At 46.6% G+C, this 16,372-nt stretch overlaps 1 protein-coding gene across 3 annotated transcripts in view; it reads right to left on the reverse strand.

The window, feature by feature from the left end:
- IKZF3 (IKAROS family zinc finger 3) overlaps window positions 1-16,372 on the reverse strand; it is a 186,655-nt gene that overhangs the window by 54,660 nt on the left and 115,623 nt on the right. For 2 of the 3 annotated variants that reach the window (XM_068264160.1, XM_068264162.1), the window contains exons 4-6: window positions 14,045-14,290; window positions 12,432-12,620; window positions 6,479-6,589 (exon numbers count right to left, since the gene is read on the reverse strand). In XM_068264160.1, coding sequence (XP_068120261.1) covers window positions 6,479-6,589; window positions 12,432-12,620; window positions 14,045-14,290 — 546 coding nt within the window. The remainder of the gene's footprint in view (window positions 1-6,478; window positions 6,590-12,431; window positions 12,621-14,044; window positions 14,291-16,372) is intronic. The other variant, XM_068264161.1, reaches the window with a different exon arrangement.

A 16,372-nucleotide genomic window follows, 5' to 3' on the forward strand; every position in this document is an offset into this window, starting at 1 on the left:
GACGGACGCCGCAGGACTCAGCGCCAACAGGTGAGTTTATTACATACTGTAGTAAAGACAGTCAATATATTTTATTTATGAACTCCAAATATGCAACGCGTTTCGCAGGTTTGATCCCGCTTCATCAGGCAATAACAACGGAGCAATAGCATATGTGGACAGTAGAAGAGCCAGGCACCTCTGTCCAAATACTGTGACGTTATTACGCGATATCGGGCTCCCGGTGTCCCAGTGTTTTTTGTTCGGACTAGTCCGGCAATCTTTCCATAACCTGCCATCATCTCACCATGAATTTGTCAGTCACTATTACCCTTCAAAAGCAGGCACCTAAACATGCTATGAGCCTTAAGGTAGCCATACACCTAGCGATGATTGTCCCATTCACCGCTGTTCCCCTAATGTATGAATGTGCTGTAAGTGTGCGTTTATACATTACCTGTCCTGTGTCGCACTGCGGTCTGTCTTTTGCCGCTCTTCTATCAGCCGCATACATGCCGCCGGTGCATGACATCACACACGTGCCATGCCGGCAGCATGTATGTGGCTAATAGAAGAGTGGTGGAAGACGGACCAGCACCGCGACACAGGACAGGTATTGTATAAACGCACATCTTACTTTGCGGGAAAAGCGACGTGGGTTTAGTCACATTTGTCGCTCATCCCGATATCGCACGAGTTACCGCCAATGAGCAAGTCGGCCCGTCATCTTGCAGCATGTCCGACTGGTCAATCAGTCGAAATTGGTTGCATTGTCGATCAGGTATGCACTTTGCGGCACCGATTTTCATCCAATGCCGATTATAATAATGAAACTGGATGATCGATTGGCCGCCAAGTTGCCTGATGTGTGTCCACCTTTAATCTTCCCCATCTCACACTTTAGTCACAAACTGCAAAGAAAGGATACAACGAGATGTTTTTTCAACATCGTGCTATTGGAGACCAATGATGATAGTGACAAAACTTCATCACTGTACCAGAAGTAGGAAAGAAGATGCCAGCACCATCCGAAAGTAATTATGCTCTTTAATGGTCAAAGGTAACAAACATAATAGCGACGTTTCGGAACAGCGTTTCTCTCTCAAGCTAGTCTGTACCCTTAATGATGCACACAGACTTACTCCTATTCGTACTCATGGCCATACAGGTCGTCCAATAAACTTCAAGATTCATATTAGCCAATCAGTAATCTATTCATAGCAAAATGGACCTGATGGAAAACTGCTTAGATAAACCCCAGACCTCTCCCACCTGGATCCGGCCCATGGCCTCCAAGATACATAATTCCCCATCAGGTCTGTCCTGTCCACCCATCCCTGTATGCTGACATCTGGAGGCGGGATACGAGTCAGTCTCACTCCGCCCCTCATCCAGTTGCGTATGCAGCGGTGGGCGTCTCCAGGGATGGACGTCTAACAGGTAATGTCATGCACATCCATGTGCTGTACCTGCTTCAGTGGGTGGGAGTGGTCTGGGGTTTGTCTAAGCAGTTTCCCATCAGGTCTGTGTTTCTATGAATCAATTACTGATTGGCTAATATGAATCTTGATGTTTATTGGAGGAACTGAATGGCCATGAGTATAAATAGAAGTAAGTCTGTTTGTATCATTAAGGGTGCAGACTAGCTAGAAAAAGGAATGCCGTTATGAAACGTTATTATTACCCTTGACGAATAATGGAGCTACTTTAATAATACTACTAATTAGTATCCAGTTTTGGCCTGGATACCGATGGGCGAGTGAATGGGTGTTGATAAAAGTTACACTTACAATGTAGTGACACACATAAAAGTTACACTTACAATGTAGTGGAATGTTTTGGGCGCATCAGAGCCTGCCGGCAACTCCTCTCCTCCTCCTGCGCTTGGCCAGAGCAACAGGAGCGATCGAACAGCGTGGAGCAGGTGCGGTGGGCGGGGACGCTGTTCGATCGCTCCTGTTGCTCTGGCCAAGAGCAGGAGGAGGAGAGGAGTTGCTGGCAGGCTCTGATGCGCCCAAAACATTCCACTACATTGTAAGTGTAACTTTTATGTATGTCAATCGCAGATTAAAAGGTTAATGCACCAGAGGAGCGCTCTTGTTTCTTCCACTTTTGCACAGATAGACTGGAACCACCCAGTGATTGGAGCAGCACCTGGTAGCATCACAACACATCCGAGTGTGCAGGAAGCGCAGGTCACAGTTTTGTTTTTTCTCCCCAGTGCATATGTAAGTATTGGTGGCCACAAGTGGTACAATTTGCTGAACGATCTTTTACCAACGATTTTTTTGTATAAACGATCATAAATTATCGTTTGTAACCACTGATAGAAAAAAAAAAATGTAACCAATCCGATTAATTAAATTAATCTGATTTTTTGGATCAATCCGTATACAGTCCTGGCCAAAAGTTTTGAGACTGTCAAAAAATATTCATTTTCACAAAGTTTGCTGCTAAACTGCTTTAAGATCTTTGTTTCAGTTGTTTATGTGATGTACTGAAATATAATTATAAGCACTTCATATGTTTCAAAGGATTTTATTGACAATTACATGAGATTTATGCAAAGAGTCAGCATTTGCAGTGTTGGCTCTTTTTCAGGACCTCTGCAATTCGACTGGGCATGCTCTCAATCAACTTCTGGGCCAAATCCTGACTGATATCAACACATTCTTTCATAATCACTTCTTTGAGTTTCTTGGAATTAGTTGGTTTTTGTTTGTCCCCCCACCTCTTGAGGAATGACCACAAGTTCTCAATGGGATTACGATCTGGGGAGTTTCCAGGCCATGGACCCAAAATGTCAACGTTTTGGTCCCCGAGCCACTTAGTTATAACTTTTGCCTTATGACATGGTGCTCCATCGTGCTGGAAAATGCATTGTTCTTCACCAAACTGTTGTTGGGTTGTTGGAAGAAGTTTCTGTTGGAGGGTGTTTTGGTACCAATCTTTATTCATGGCTGCGTTTTTTGGGCAACATTGTGAGTGAGCCCACTCCCTTGGATGAGAAGCAGCCGACACATGCATGGTCTAGGATGCTTTACTGTTGGCATGACACAGGACTGATGGTAGCGCTCACCTTTTCTTCTTCTGACAAGCCTTTTTCCAGATGCCCCAAACAATCGGAAAGGGGCTTCATCAGAGACTATGACTTTGCCCCAGTCCTCAGCAGTCCATTCACCATACTTTCTGCAGAAAATCAGTCTGTCCCTGATGTTTTTGGGAGAGAAGTGGCTTCTTTGCTGCCGTTCTTGACAGCAGGCCATCTTCCAAAAGTCTTCTCCTCACTGTAAGTGCAGATGTGCTCACACCAGCCTGCTGCTATTCCTGAGCAACCTCTGCACTCTTTGCACTCCGATCCTGCAGCTGAATCCTCTTTAGGAGACGATTCCGGTGCTTGCTGGACTTTCTTGGACGCCCTGAAGCCTTCTTAACAAGAATTGATGCAATCTTAGTAGCCACAATATCCTTGCCTGTGAAGCCATTTTTATGCAACGATGGCTGCATGCGTTTCTTTGCTGGTTAACAATGGAAGATCAATGATTTCAAGCATCACCCTCCTTTTAACATGTCAAGTCTTCCATTCTAACCCAATCAGCCTGACATAATGATCTCCAGCCTACTGCTCGTCAACATTGTGAGTTAACAAGACGATTACTGAAATGATCTCAGCAGGTCCTTTAATGACAGCAATGAAATGCAGTGGAAAGGTTTTTTGGGATTCAGTTAATTTTCATGGCAAAGGACTATGCAATTCATCTGAACACTCTTCATAACTTTCTGGAGTATATGCAAATTGCTATTATAAAAACATAAGCACCAACTTTTCTAATTTCCAATATCTTTGACAGTCTCAAAACTTGGACTGTATATCTGATTGGTTTGGATAATGGATTTTTTTTTTCCCATTAGTGGTCACAAACAATTTCTGATCGTTCATGCGTTCATCATTCGTAAACAATCGGCAAATTGTATGGTTAGTGGCCACCTTAAAGGGCATAGCATATACAGGCTAACGGGGCAAGTTCTGTGCTCTGTGAGTCAGGCAGAAGCAGCACAGCAGAGGGAGGGACTGAAAAAGAGAAGTGTACAATTGATGAAGCCCCCTACATTCTGCTGCCCTGAATCCTATGAATCAGTATGAGTCATGGTAAGGCCGCCCCTCATCATTTTAAAGTGTACCCGAGCCAAAGATCAAGTACAAAATCAGATACTTAGCTTAAGAGGGGGAAGCCTCAGGATCCTATTGAGGCTTCCCTCGCTATTCCGGTTTCCCCCGTCAATGAGTGCGACCCCCTCCCCGAAAGATTAGCGTTAAGGCATTGTTGCTAATCACATCGGTGTTGCACAGCTCCTCTTCCTGGATCATGGCGCGCCATAGCCGTCTGAGCCCGCCCGGGCATGTGCAGTAAGCCAGAGCTGCGGCCTCCATGCTGCTGCGCATGCACGGACAGGCTCACTCGGCTTCTGCACAGCCATGATTTTGGAAGAGTAGCTGCGCAACCCCGATGGTGGGCTTCAGACATATGAGGGAAACCTCAATAGGATACTGAGGCTTCTCTCTCTTCAGAGTATCTGATTTAGAACCCGAGCTTTGGATTTGTATGTACTTCCTGACCCTACCTGACCATACCCAGCTGTGGTTGTTTCATTTGAACTAAAGAAGGTGCTTGTGGCAGCAGCAAAGCATCTTCTAGAACCTAGGTTCTCAACGTGTGGTACCTCTGATGGTTCCAGGGGGTACTCGGGCTTGATCTACTTAACCAAGAATAACAAATTTAGAGTTTTAGAAAACGATAAACATTATTTAAACAAAACAAAATTAGTGTTTTAGCTAACTAAGAACAATAGTAAATTCTTGAAAATTGTTTAGAACCAATTATCACATACTACGATTAAATATATATTTGTCAAGGGGTACTTGTGGTAATGTTTACTATGCTAGGGGGTACTTGGTGAGTACAAGGTTTTAAAAGGGGTACAAACCATTAAAATGTAGAGAAACACTGCTCTAGAACACAGACGGTTCTTACTTTATCTGGATATTCCATGGCCTGGCTACCTAATAACATTCAGAGACACAAATGTGTATTATACATCTATGTATGACAGAAGAAGTTTTCCATTCCAGCAACAGGGCCAAATTGCCTAATAGTGCAGGATGCAATAGTAACAGGTGTGAAAACCATGTATTCAACCAACGGTAGTCATCACCAGACTTAAACCTCGAAGCAAATCAGCTATTTTTTCTTACTTCGCCTTTGTGGTAATTCAGTCTTTAAAGAAACACGAGGTGAAAATGAACTGATGAGATAAATAATTGTATCTATCCTCCTTCTCTTAAAAATGATTTTTTTTTTAGCTATCCCACAGTTTTATTTTATTTTGAAATCTATTTTTAATGTTTTTACTGTTTTATTGTCTCTGCTTAATGACACATGCATTTTAGTATGCCAGAGCTAAAATCTATGAACTATTGACTCTTGTTATCTCTTTCCTCTGTGGCAGAAGCCATTTTCTGCCAGGAAAGTGATTTATGGCTATAATTCCATATCGATGATTACACTATAGTTTACCAGTCCTGAATTGGACAGAAAATGTCACTTACATACCTGATTTTTAACTCTTTCAGACAGAGAAAGAAAAAAAGGAACACAGCATAGTTGTGTGCTAGGCACTGTACATACACATGTCTATCTCATCATGTCACATGACGCCTCGGGTGTCCTTTACGCTAAATATGCAGTTAGTAAATCAGATTGTGTACAACTGTCTGGGCACTGAAGTAAATCACTCTTTGCTAAAAGTAAAAAGACATAAAAAAGGACATCTAATTTAAAGAAAACCTGTACTGGAAAAAGTTCCCCTGGGGGGTACTCACCTCAGTAGGGGGAAGCTTCTGGACCCTATCGAGGCTTCTCCGGTCCTCCTTTGTCCCACGGCGGTCTCGCTGCAGCCCCCGGAACGCACAGGCGACAAATCCGACAGCCTGTGCATTATTTACCTTTTCGGGCACCAGCGGGGGCGCTGTTGCGGCTCTTCTGACGGAGATACGCGAAAATAGCCAATCTCCGCCAGGTCCGCTCTACTGCGCAGGAGACTTGCGCCTGCGCAGTAGAGCGGCCGGACAGAGATCGGCTATTTCCGCCTATCTCTGTGGAAAGGAGCGGATCCTGCGCCTGCGCTGGCATCAAAAGGTAAATATTTACATCGCTGCCGCTCCGGGAGGATTTTCTCCCCCGCCGTGGGACCGATGGGGAACGGGGGAAGCCTCAATAGGATCCGGAGGCTTCACCCACCCGAGGTGAGCACCCCCCCAGGGGAGGTTTTTTCATTACAGATTTTCTTTAATTAATATTCATATAACAGATACAACTGATCACATGCTTCTCCATGAGTTCTCCTAAGCAGGGCCATCATTACTAGACAAGAGACAGAAGGCTTCCCTGAAGAGGAGCAACAAGAGCGGTCATGGTTGTGAGGTGAACATTAAACTCACCAGACTCGTTCATGTTCTGCAGATAGACTCGGCAACGTTCCTTGTGTTCCTCCAATGAGCTGCGCTGCTTGTAGCTGCGTCCACAGAATTCACACTTGTATGGCTTCTCCACTGAGGGCAACAAAACAACAACGTGATTCTGAGTCACACCCAACCTCTGCTGCCACCATATCCACTCTGCTGCCACCATATCCACTCTGCTGCCACCATATCCACTGTGAAGTGCCCCAAGTGACCGCGCCCTCCCCAAGCAGTGTGACAACTGAAATATCACACAATCCCAATGGGGTCCACCTCAGGCTGATGGGGGGCATGGAGGGATGGATCCCCCACTGTCAGTTTGTCTCTCATGTCTCCAGCACTGAGCTGTAATTTAATCTAAGCCCCGTCCCTGAGTCTCACTTCTTGTGCAGAAGGCAGATTTTCTCACTCGTTTTGTGAGGATCAAGAAGACTCAGGATTGACCCCATTGTCTTTTCGATGGACCTTTAGGCCCCTTTCACACTGGTGCGTTGTTACCCTGTTTTTACCACAGTAACGCTACACCAATGAAAGCCTATGGGGAATTTTATACTTGTGCAATGCGGCAGAAGTGATGTTTTCAGCGCACACCCAACACTAGTGCAATGGGGTGGTGAGTAACTTGCGCTGTGACTGGAAGTTATATTAGTCTACGGTGACACTTTTGTTTTGCGTTGCGGCGTTTATACACAGAAGCGTATTTTGTCAATACACTCCCGTGCAATTCAAACGTTGGCCACAGCAAGTGAGTGCTAGAGGGCCTCATTTCCTGCTCGGCCTGCAGCCAGAGTGGAGATTACCGTGCACTGCCATAGTATTCTTCATCGGCTTTTTTTGTTTTTGGTGTTCCGCTGCGATCAGCCGATCGTACTGCTACCACAGGTTAGCAGTGTGAAGCCGGCCTTAACTACCTAACAACCGCATCATGCCAAGGGGCGTGACCACGGCGGCAGCCCGAGGACCGCTTAATGCTAATTGCCGTCAAGTCCTGGGGCCGGCTACTGCAGGAGATTGTGTGAATCTCCTGCTTGGGAGGCGGAGCTCTGCCCCGCCTTCAGTCTCCCAGCGGCGATCACTGCTCGGGAGACTGTCAGAGAGTGAAACCTGTTTACTTAGTACAGCGCTGCGATCTGCAGCAGTGCTGTACTGGGGACAGCCGTGTGACACAGCTGTCCCCTCCATTGGCTAAGGAGTGATCAGCTGTCATAGGCTGATGCCTATGACAGGTGATCACAGTAATTGGCTGGCGGGGTTGAAAAAATAAATAAATAGCGAAATTTATTATAAAATAAAGTAATATTTACCAAAAAAAATAAACAACTGAGGGACGATCAGACCCCACCAACAGAAAGCTCTGTTGGTGGGGAGAAAGGGGAAGGGGGAATCACGTGTGCTGAGTTGTGCGGCCCTGCAGCTTGGCCTTAAAGAGACTCTGAAGCGAGGATAAATTCTATTTTTTAACTTGTATTACTGTCGATGACTATAACAGCTGCTAAACCGCCGCTATCCCGTGGCAAAACGAGGGGTTTATACCCCCAAATCCACCTGAAAAATCCACGACTTTCTTGGAGGCAGAGCTTTGAGCTGCAGCTCTGCCTCCATGCGCGTCAATTGCCGCGAGGATCTCCGCCTCTCCCCCGCATCTCTCTGTGAAGGCAGATTGAGAGGGGCGGGGAGAGGCGGCGATCAGCTGGGATTAACACGCTGAGAGGCAGAGCTAACAGCCATTAGCTCTTCCTCATTCATGCCCGGACAAATGAGAGGGGATTTGGTGGGTATAGACCCCTCGTTTTGCCGCGGGATAGCGGCGGTTATGATCATTGACCGTAATACAAGTTAAAAAATAGAATCTATCCTCGCTTCAGAGTCTCTTTAAGGCCTCTTTGCCACTATGAAATGCGATCGAGATCGCAATCGCATTTCAATTTCCACCATGCGATTGCGATTGAGCTACTACACTCAATCGCATCCAAAACGCGGCAGGACAACGATTGCGCTTTGACCGAAATCGCATTGCACTAATGGAAATTGCTGCTGCAGTTTCCATTCGTTTAATGTACCTTGCAATTTGATCACAAATGGCAAATCGCAGGGTAGTTGAAAAAGATCCTAATCCCATTTGTGGAAAAATGGCCTGATCTTTAGGGGGAGTTTAACACTGCGGTCCTCAAGTGGTTTTAAAGGGCATCTGAAGTGAAAATAAACTTGTGATATAATGATTTGTGTGCTAAGAAATAAAAGATTAGTAGCACAGATGTTGTTTCCAGTACAGGAAGAGTTAAGAAACGTCAGTTATCTATGCAAAAGAGCTTCTCTGAGCTCCGGGACCCATTTGGTCGCTGCTTTCGGGAGCATTTATACATCAAAGAAAGCCAGAGGCAGATTTACATTACATTTTTACTCCTGGGAAGTTGAAAGGGGCATTGGCTCTGCTTGTTTTATAGTTTAAAATAGTGTCTGGTAATTGCAAATATTAGAGAATTATGCAATGTTATAAAAAAAAATGCTATATGTCTAAAAATTAAAATATGAGACTATTTTCTTTTCTACGAATGTTCTATTAAATATCGGTACTACGCATACAAATCATTACATCGTACGTTTTTGTTTTTTTTTTCACTTCAGTGCTACTTTAAACTGATGCAAAATTTGCAATGCCAGAGCCTCTGAAAGTAAAACATGAGGAAATCATCCAGACGAAATACCACCAAAATTAAAAACATGATAGTTTTGGTTGTACTGACCCGTTACATAATTATTATTTCATTAAAAATATATAAACTTTCTTTGCTCCTATGCTTGTGACACACGTGTAAACTAAAACAAATGAATAACGATGTATGCAGAGATGCTACAGACAGATCAGGATCACCCGCAAGGCAACTTAGGCAGGTGTCTAGGACCTAGTGGATGTCAAGGTGCCCAGCTGCTTAACTCTGACCTCTCTCCACCGCAGATTACCAGAAGGATCACAAGGGGGAGGGTAAAGCAACTACTTTGCCTATAGCCCCATTTCATCTCAATTCATCTCTAGCTACAGACAGGGGCATAGCAATAGGGGGTGCAGAGGTGGCGACTGCATTGGGGCCCTTGGGCCAAAGGGGCCTTGAAGGGCCCTCCCTCAACTGCAGTATTAGTTCTCTATTGGTCCTGTGCTCATAATAATCACTTCTATAGATACTTTAAATAGTGGTAATCATTAACAAACTGTTCCCCATCCCCTTCTTGCACCTCTGACACTGTAGTTGCCATTGGCAGGTTTTGGTGCTCCGTATCAATTATTATGTATAGAGTGCTTGGGGGGGCCCCATTGTAAAACTTGCATCGGGGCCCACAGCTCCTTAGCTACGCCACTGGCTACAGACCAGGGTTCCAGTCCTAGCTGAAGCCAGTACCTAATCCAGGGAGGAGTCCTTGGACAAGACCCCCAATTGATGCAGTGCAGCTTACAGAGCAATGCCCTGTGTGGCTGCAACTCTCAAAAACTGACCAGGGGAAAAGTGCTACACACATATCAGCATTTCAATTCATTTCATTTTATTTACATTAAACAATGTCAGATGCTTGTATTTCAAATGTACATGTGGCTCACAAACCACTGGTTGGGAACTGGTGCTCTGCGTTATAATACACAGTTCAAAGTAACCAGTCCAGTGTGGTCAAGAGCTAACTAAGGAACAAAAGGCTGTAGCGGTGAGCACTTCCTCATTGCTGCACTTGGGACATGGGCTTGTGTACCTTTGAGGCACTGTCAGTATGGAGTTTGTATGCTCTCTTCATGTTTATGTGGGTTCATCCAAATGGCTCATTATATGCTCAGCCATACCAGTACCAGTGGAGTCTGAATCAGCACAGGTGTACAAATCTTTAACCACTTAAAGGGATACTGTAGGGGGGTCGGGGGAAAATGAGTTGAAGTTACCCAGGGCTTCTAATGGCCCCCCGCAGACTTCCTGTGCTCGCGCAGCCACTCACCGATGCTCTGGCCCCGCCTCCGGTTCACTTCTGGAATTTCAGACTTTAAAGTCTGAAAACCACTGCGCCTGCGCAGCTGCATCCTCGCTCCTGCTGATGTCACCAGGAGTGTATTGCACAAGTCCAGTATGGTCTTTGGTCTGCGCAGTATGCTCCTGGTGCCATCAGCGGGAGCGAGGACACGGCAATGCAGGCGCAGTGGTTTTCAGACTTTAACCACTTGCCGACCGCACGCTTATACCGTGCGTCGGCAAAGTGGCAGCTGCAGGACCAGCGACGCAGTTCTGCTTAGCCGGCTGCAGGCTAATTAATTAGGAAGCAGCCGCTCGCGCGAGCGGCTGCTTCCTGTCGATTCACGGCGGGGGGCTCCGTGAATAGCCTGCGGGCCGCCGATGGCCGCTTTGTTTACATTGTACGGCGCTGCTGCGCAGCAGCGCCGTAAGGCAGATCGGCGATCCCCGGCCAATAAGCGGCCGGGGATCGCCGCCATGTGACAGGGGACGTCCTGTCACTGGCTGCACAGGACGGATAGCGTCCTGTGCAGCCCGGATCACTGGGCATGACAGGTAGGAGAGGGAGGGGCGGAATTTCGCCGCGGAGGGGGGCTTTGAGGTGCCCCCCCCCCCGCAACATGCCTGCAGACCGGAGCGATCAGACCCCCCCCTGCACATCATCCCCATAGGGGGGAAAAAATGGGGGCGATCTGATCGCTCTGCCTGCCCGCTGATCTGCGCTGGGGGCTGCAGAACCCACCCAGCACAGATCCCAACAAACAGCGCTGGTCCTTAAGGGGGGGTAAAGGGTGGGTCCTCAAGTGGTTAAAGTCAGAAATTCCAGAAGTTAACCAGAGGCGGGGCCAGAGCATAGGTGAGTGGCTCCGTGGGTACAGGATGTCTGTGGGGGGCCATTAGAAGCCCCGGGTAACTTCAACTCATTTTCCCCCGACCCCCCTACAGTATCCCTTTAATGACAGTCAAACAGTGCTGCTGCCGCTGTGCACGTGCATTCCTGTAGGCGTGCACGTGAAAGTAATGGAATGCGGAATGAGGAATGCCCTATAACCTATATGAAAGGAACACCATTATGCAATGAGTAAAAGTTTATCTCGAATCCACTTTAAGAAGATAGCATCTCGGAGGGACAAGTAATCCAGCGATCGCCAGAACTCCAAATGACCCTTACGCAGGGTGTGGACTAAAGGGCTGAAGCTGCAGCGTGCGCCCAGATGACCTGCTTTGAGATATAGCATCCACCATTTATGTGGCAAAACATTCCACATTTTAAAGAAAACCTGTAACGAGAAAAAGTTCCCCTGGGGGTACTCGCCTCGGGTGGGGGAAGTCTCGATAGGATCCTCCTGTGTCCCACGGCGGTCTCGCTGCGCCCCTCCGAACAGCGGGGATGTAAGTATTTACCTTCCCAGCGCAGGCGCAGTATCGGCTCTCCGCTCAGAGATGGGCGGAAATAGCCGATTGCTGTCAGTCCACTCTACTGTGCAGGTGCAAGTCTCCTGCGCCTGCACAGTAGAGCGGACCCGACAGAGATCGGCTATTTCCATTTATTTCCATGCTGAGAGCCGCAACAGCGCCCCCGCTGGAGCCAGGGAAGGTAAATAAATCTAGCTGGTCAGGCTTGTCGAGCATGGATTGCGGGAGACTTCGGGGGAGCCAGCACTGGATTGCCTGCAGCTACAGGCGAGGGGGAAGCCTCATTGGGACTCTGAGGCTTCCCCCTACCAAGGTAAGTACCCCCAGGAAACGTTTTTTTCATTACAGGGTCTCTAAGCACTCTTACTGTGAAGAACCCTTTCCTAAATAAATGGCTAGAACTTTTTCCCTCCATGCACAGATCATGTCCCCTAGTCCTTTGCACAAGCCCAGGGACAGAAAGATATCGGTTTTGAATAGCATTGTCCTTTAGATACAGTAAGCGAGAGGAAGGGAGAAGGTATGCTCACCAGAGTGTGTGCGGAGGTGCCCAGACAGGGCATCTCTGCGTTGGCAGGCGTAGCTGCACAGATGGCATTTGAAAGGTTTCTCTCCAGTATGCAGTTTGCCATGTCTGAGTAAATTCCCTTTCTGTGTAAAAGAGGCTCCACACTGATTGCACTGGAAAGGTCGTTCCCCTGAAACAGGCAAGCATCGGCCTATAAGAGCAAACTCCATTCAGCAAACAGTATCAATCAATGCAACGCAACAGAATTAACACTTCATCTAATCCAAAGCAATCACATTTAGCTGTTTTCTCTTAAAGGGCAACTGAGGTGAAAATAAACTAATTAAATAAACAATTGTATCTATCTTCCTTCTCCTAAAAATTACTTTTTAAGATATTCCACAGTTTTATTTTATGTTTAAATCTACTTTTTAAGTTTTAACTGATTTATGCCAGAGCTAAAAATCTATGAACTATTGACCCTTTTCATGTCTTTCCTGCTCTCAGAAGCCATTATCTGCTAGGAAAGTGTTTTGTAGCTGGAATTTCTTATCAGTAAGGGTCACACTGTAGTCACTTCCTGTCTGTATCAGGTCTGAGTCAGCCACTTACTTACATGATATTTAACTCTCTCAGGCAGATATGAAAAAAAACACAGACATGTGTATGTACAGTGCCTAGCACACAAATAACTATGCTATCTCATCCTGTCACATGTCACTTCGGGTATCCTTTAAGGAGAACCTGAGACGAGAAGCGTCTCAGGTTCCATACTCACCTGGGGCTTCCTTGAGGCCGCTCGCACCTCGCCATCTCCCCGAGTGGCTCCTGTCCCCCGCAATACTGCCCGAAACCCTGGCCGTAAGAAGACCCAGGTAAGTATGGTACCTAAGACACTTCTTTAAAGTCCTCAATATACCTTCTGTCAAAAAGTTGCCTAGAAGTGGCACTTTTCATCATCTAACCGCTTCTTATCTGTCAGAATGGCTACTGATGAGGATAGGAGATCCCCCTCTGCACCTGTTCTCGTCCATTTGACAAAACTTTAAAAAGCTGTTACTTCACTGCAGTAATGGGCCAGTCACATGCTATGTGTAGTGATGTCGCAGCTGCATAATGTAATCTTAAGTGGAACTAACCGTGTGTGTGTGTGTGTGTGTGTGTGTGTGTCTAGTGTGTGTGTGTGTCTAGTGTGTGTGTGTGTGTATAGTGTGTGTGCTGGACGGTGTAATGGTTAAGGGCTCTGCCTCTGACACAGGAGACCAGGGTTCGAATCTCGGCTCTGCCTGTTCAGTAAGCCAGCACCTATTCAGTAGGAGACCTTAGGCAAGTCTCCCTAACACTGCTACTGCCTATAGAGCGCGCCCTAGTGGCTGCTGCTTTGGCGCTTTGAGTCCGCCAGGAGAAAAGCGCGATATAAATGTTATTTGTCTTGTCTAGTGTGTGTGCGTGTATAGTGTGTGTGTGTGTGGGGGGGGGGGGGGGGTTGTTAGTAGCCACTGTTGCAATTTAGGAGCTATGAGATGTCAAAAAGTGGCATTTCGGGGCATTTTTTCACTCAAAGGGTTTTGGTACAATGTCCCTGTGACTCCCTCAAAGCATCTGTAGCAGAGCATACTGAGGAACATCACCCACCTGTATGGCTTTTCTTGTGCACCAGTAAGACATTGAGGCTATTGCAGGCCAGTCCACACACATCACAGTACAGCTTTCCTAGGCTGGACCTGCTGAGGTCATATGAGGTATTGTGTCTCTCCAGCTGAATGTTTTTATAGGGAGCACAGTCTGAGCTGTATCCATAGGACAGGTCAATGCCTTCAGGGTGATCATCAGCTGCATGGGCAGGTTCCATGGATTCATTCTTCACTTTCACCATGTCTTCTGACAATGACAAGCACAAAGAGAACTCAATGCAATGTACAAACTGTAGTGAAAATAAACCAATGAATACAATTGCTTATTTTCTTTTACAATATTCATGTATAAATGATTTACTCAGTGTTTGCCCATAGTGAAGTATTTCCTCACCCCGATTTACATTCTGAAATGTATGACCCGTCAAACATCTTTAGTCCTGTCAGCTGCAGCTCTGCAGAATGTTTGTTTCTAGGATTTCTGAAGAATGTTTGTTTCTAGGATTTCTGAAGCCAGTGAAAAGAATGCCTGGCCTCCCAGAATGCTCTAGGAGGAAAATTCCACATAGCTAAACAACCTAGGCTAAGCGTCACGGGCGGGTGGGGCTACAAACGATATACAGCAATATACTGTATATCTATAGGAAGTGTTTCTGATGCTGAAACCAGGAAAATTACCCTAAAAGTGAGTATCCTGACTAATTTACCGCGTTCTACTACAGTCGGTCTCCTACTTACAAACAGGTTGCGTTCTGGGAGATTGTTTGTAAGCTGAATGTGTTTGTAAGTTGAGTCATGTGTTAAACGTGTGTGAAAAGTGGATAAATTATTTACATTTGGGCAACTATAGATTTAGACATATATACCATATAAACAATGTTTTTTTTAGTTGTTTTCAATGTGCTTTTTGCGCAATTGCATCTACAGTCCTCCTGGGAGCAGGAAGATTTGAAATCTTGACTAACCTCCTCTACAGACAAATCTTGAGTCTGTTCCCTGTCAGTTGTTGCTCTATTTCCATACTGTAGGTCCGATTCAGTGTGAGGAAATCAAAGTGCCCTCCTACTTATCTATAGAGATGGCTCGAACCACCGATGTTCGGTTCGCGAACTTCCGCAAAAGTTCGGTTCACGCGAACTTTCGCGAACCGCAATAGACTTCAATGGGGAGGCGAACTTTGAAAACTAGAAACGTTTATGCTGGCCACAAAAGTGATGGAAAAGATGTTTCAAGGGGTCTAACACCTGGAGGGGGGCATGGATGAGTGGGATAGACGCCAAAACTCCCGGGGAAAAATCTGGATTTGACGCAAAGCAGCGTTTTAAGGGCAGAAATCACATTTTATTGCTAAATTGGAGGCCTAAAGTGCTTTAAAACATCTTGCATGTGTATACATCCATCAGGGAGTGTAATTAGAGTACTGCTTCACCTTGACACACCAAACTCACTGTGTAATGCACCGCAAACAGCTGTTAAGTAGTGACGGCCGTGCTGGACTGGTGCGCACCATGGCCAGAGTGCATGTGGTCGGGCTGAGGTAGCTGAATGACAAAATAACAGTGAGTGAGTGTCCAGCTGATCCAATTTGGTCTGTCCACAATGAAGCAACAACTTTATTATCTTGGGTGTGCCCCCCTCCCCCCCGAGACTCTCATATAGCCGGCGGTCATTGCTTCATTGTGATACGCAAGCCCCTTCCCCGCGGCAAGGTAACAATCACAAAGGGGAATTGACACATGTACATGCCTTTTGTTTTGTTGTTGCAGCTGCAGTGCAGGCAGAAAAATTAGGCAGGCGTGTACACACACCAGAAAAATGATTATAGCGGTCGCTGCTAGCAGCAGCCTTGGAGTCCTGGACCCCGTTGGTGGTGGCAGAAAAAGGCAGTCAAGCAGTCTGCAGGCAGAGATGCTGTGCGACTGACTTAGTCTTCGGGCGGGCAGTAGCCCTCCGGGATCCATGCCTCATTCCTTTTGATAAAGGTGAGGTACTGAACATTTTTGTGACTTCTCTTCTCAGTGACAATGCCTCCAGCTGCACTGAAGGTCCTTTCTGACAGGATGCTTGAGGCATGGCCAGACAGAAGTTTAACCTCCTTAGCGGTAACCCCGTGCTGGACACGGGGTAACTCGCCGCAGAGGATTCCACAGGCCCTGCTGGGCCGATTTGCATAATTTTTTTTTAAACACGCAGCTAGCACTTCGCTAGCTGCGTGTTTGGTCTGATCACTGCCGCCGATGCGCCGCTACCGCCGCGATACAGGGCTCCCCCCCCACACCCCTTGCGCAGTCTGGCCAATCGCCGCCAGGCTGCGCTATGGGGTGGATCG

The sequence above is a fragment of the Hyperolius riggenbachi genome, chromosome 12 (assembly GCF_040937935.1).
Source record: "Hyperolius riggenbachi isolate aHypRig1 chromosome 12, aHypRig1.pri, whole genome shotgun sequence".
NCBI classification, from domain to species: Eukaryota; Metazoa; Chordata; class Amphibia; order Anura; family Hyperoliidae; genus Hyperolius; species Hyperolius riggenbachi.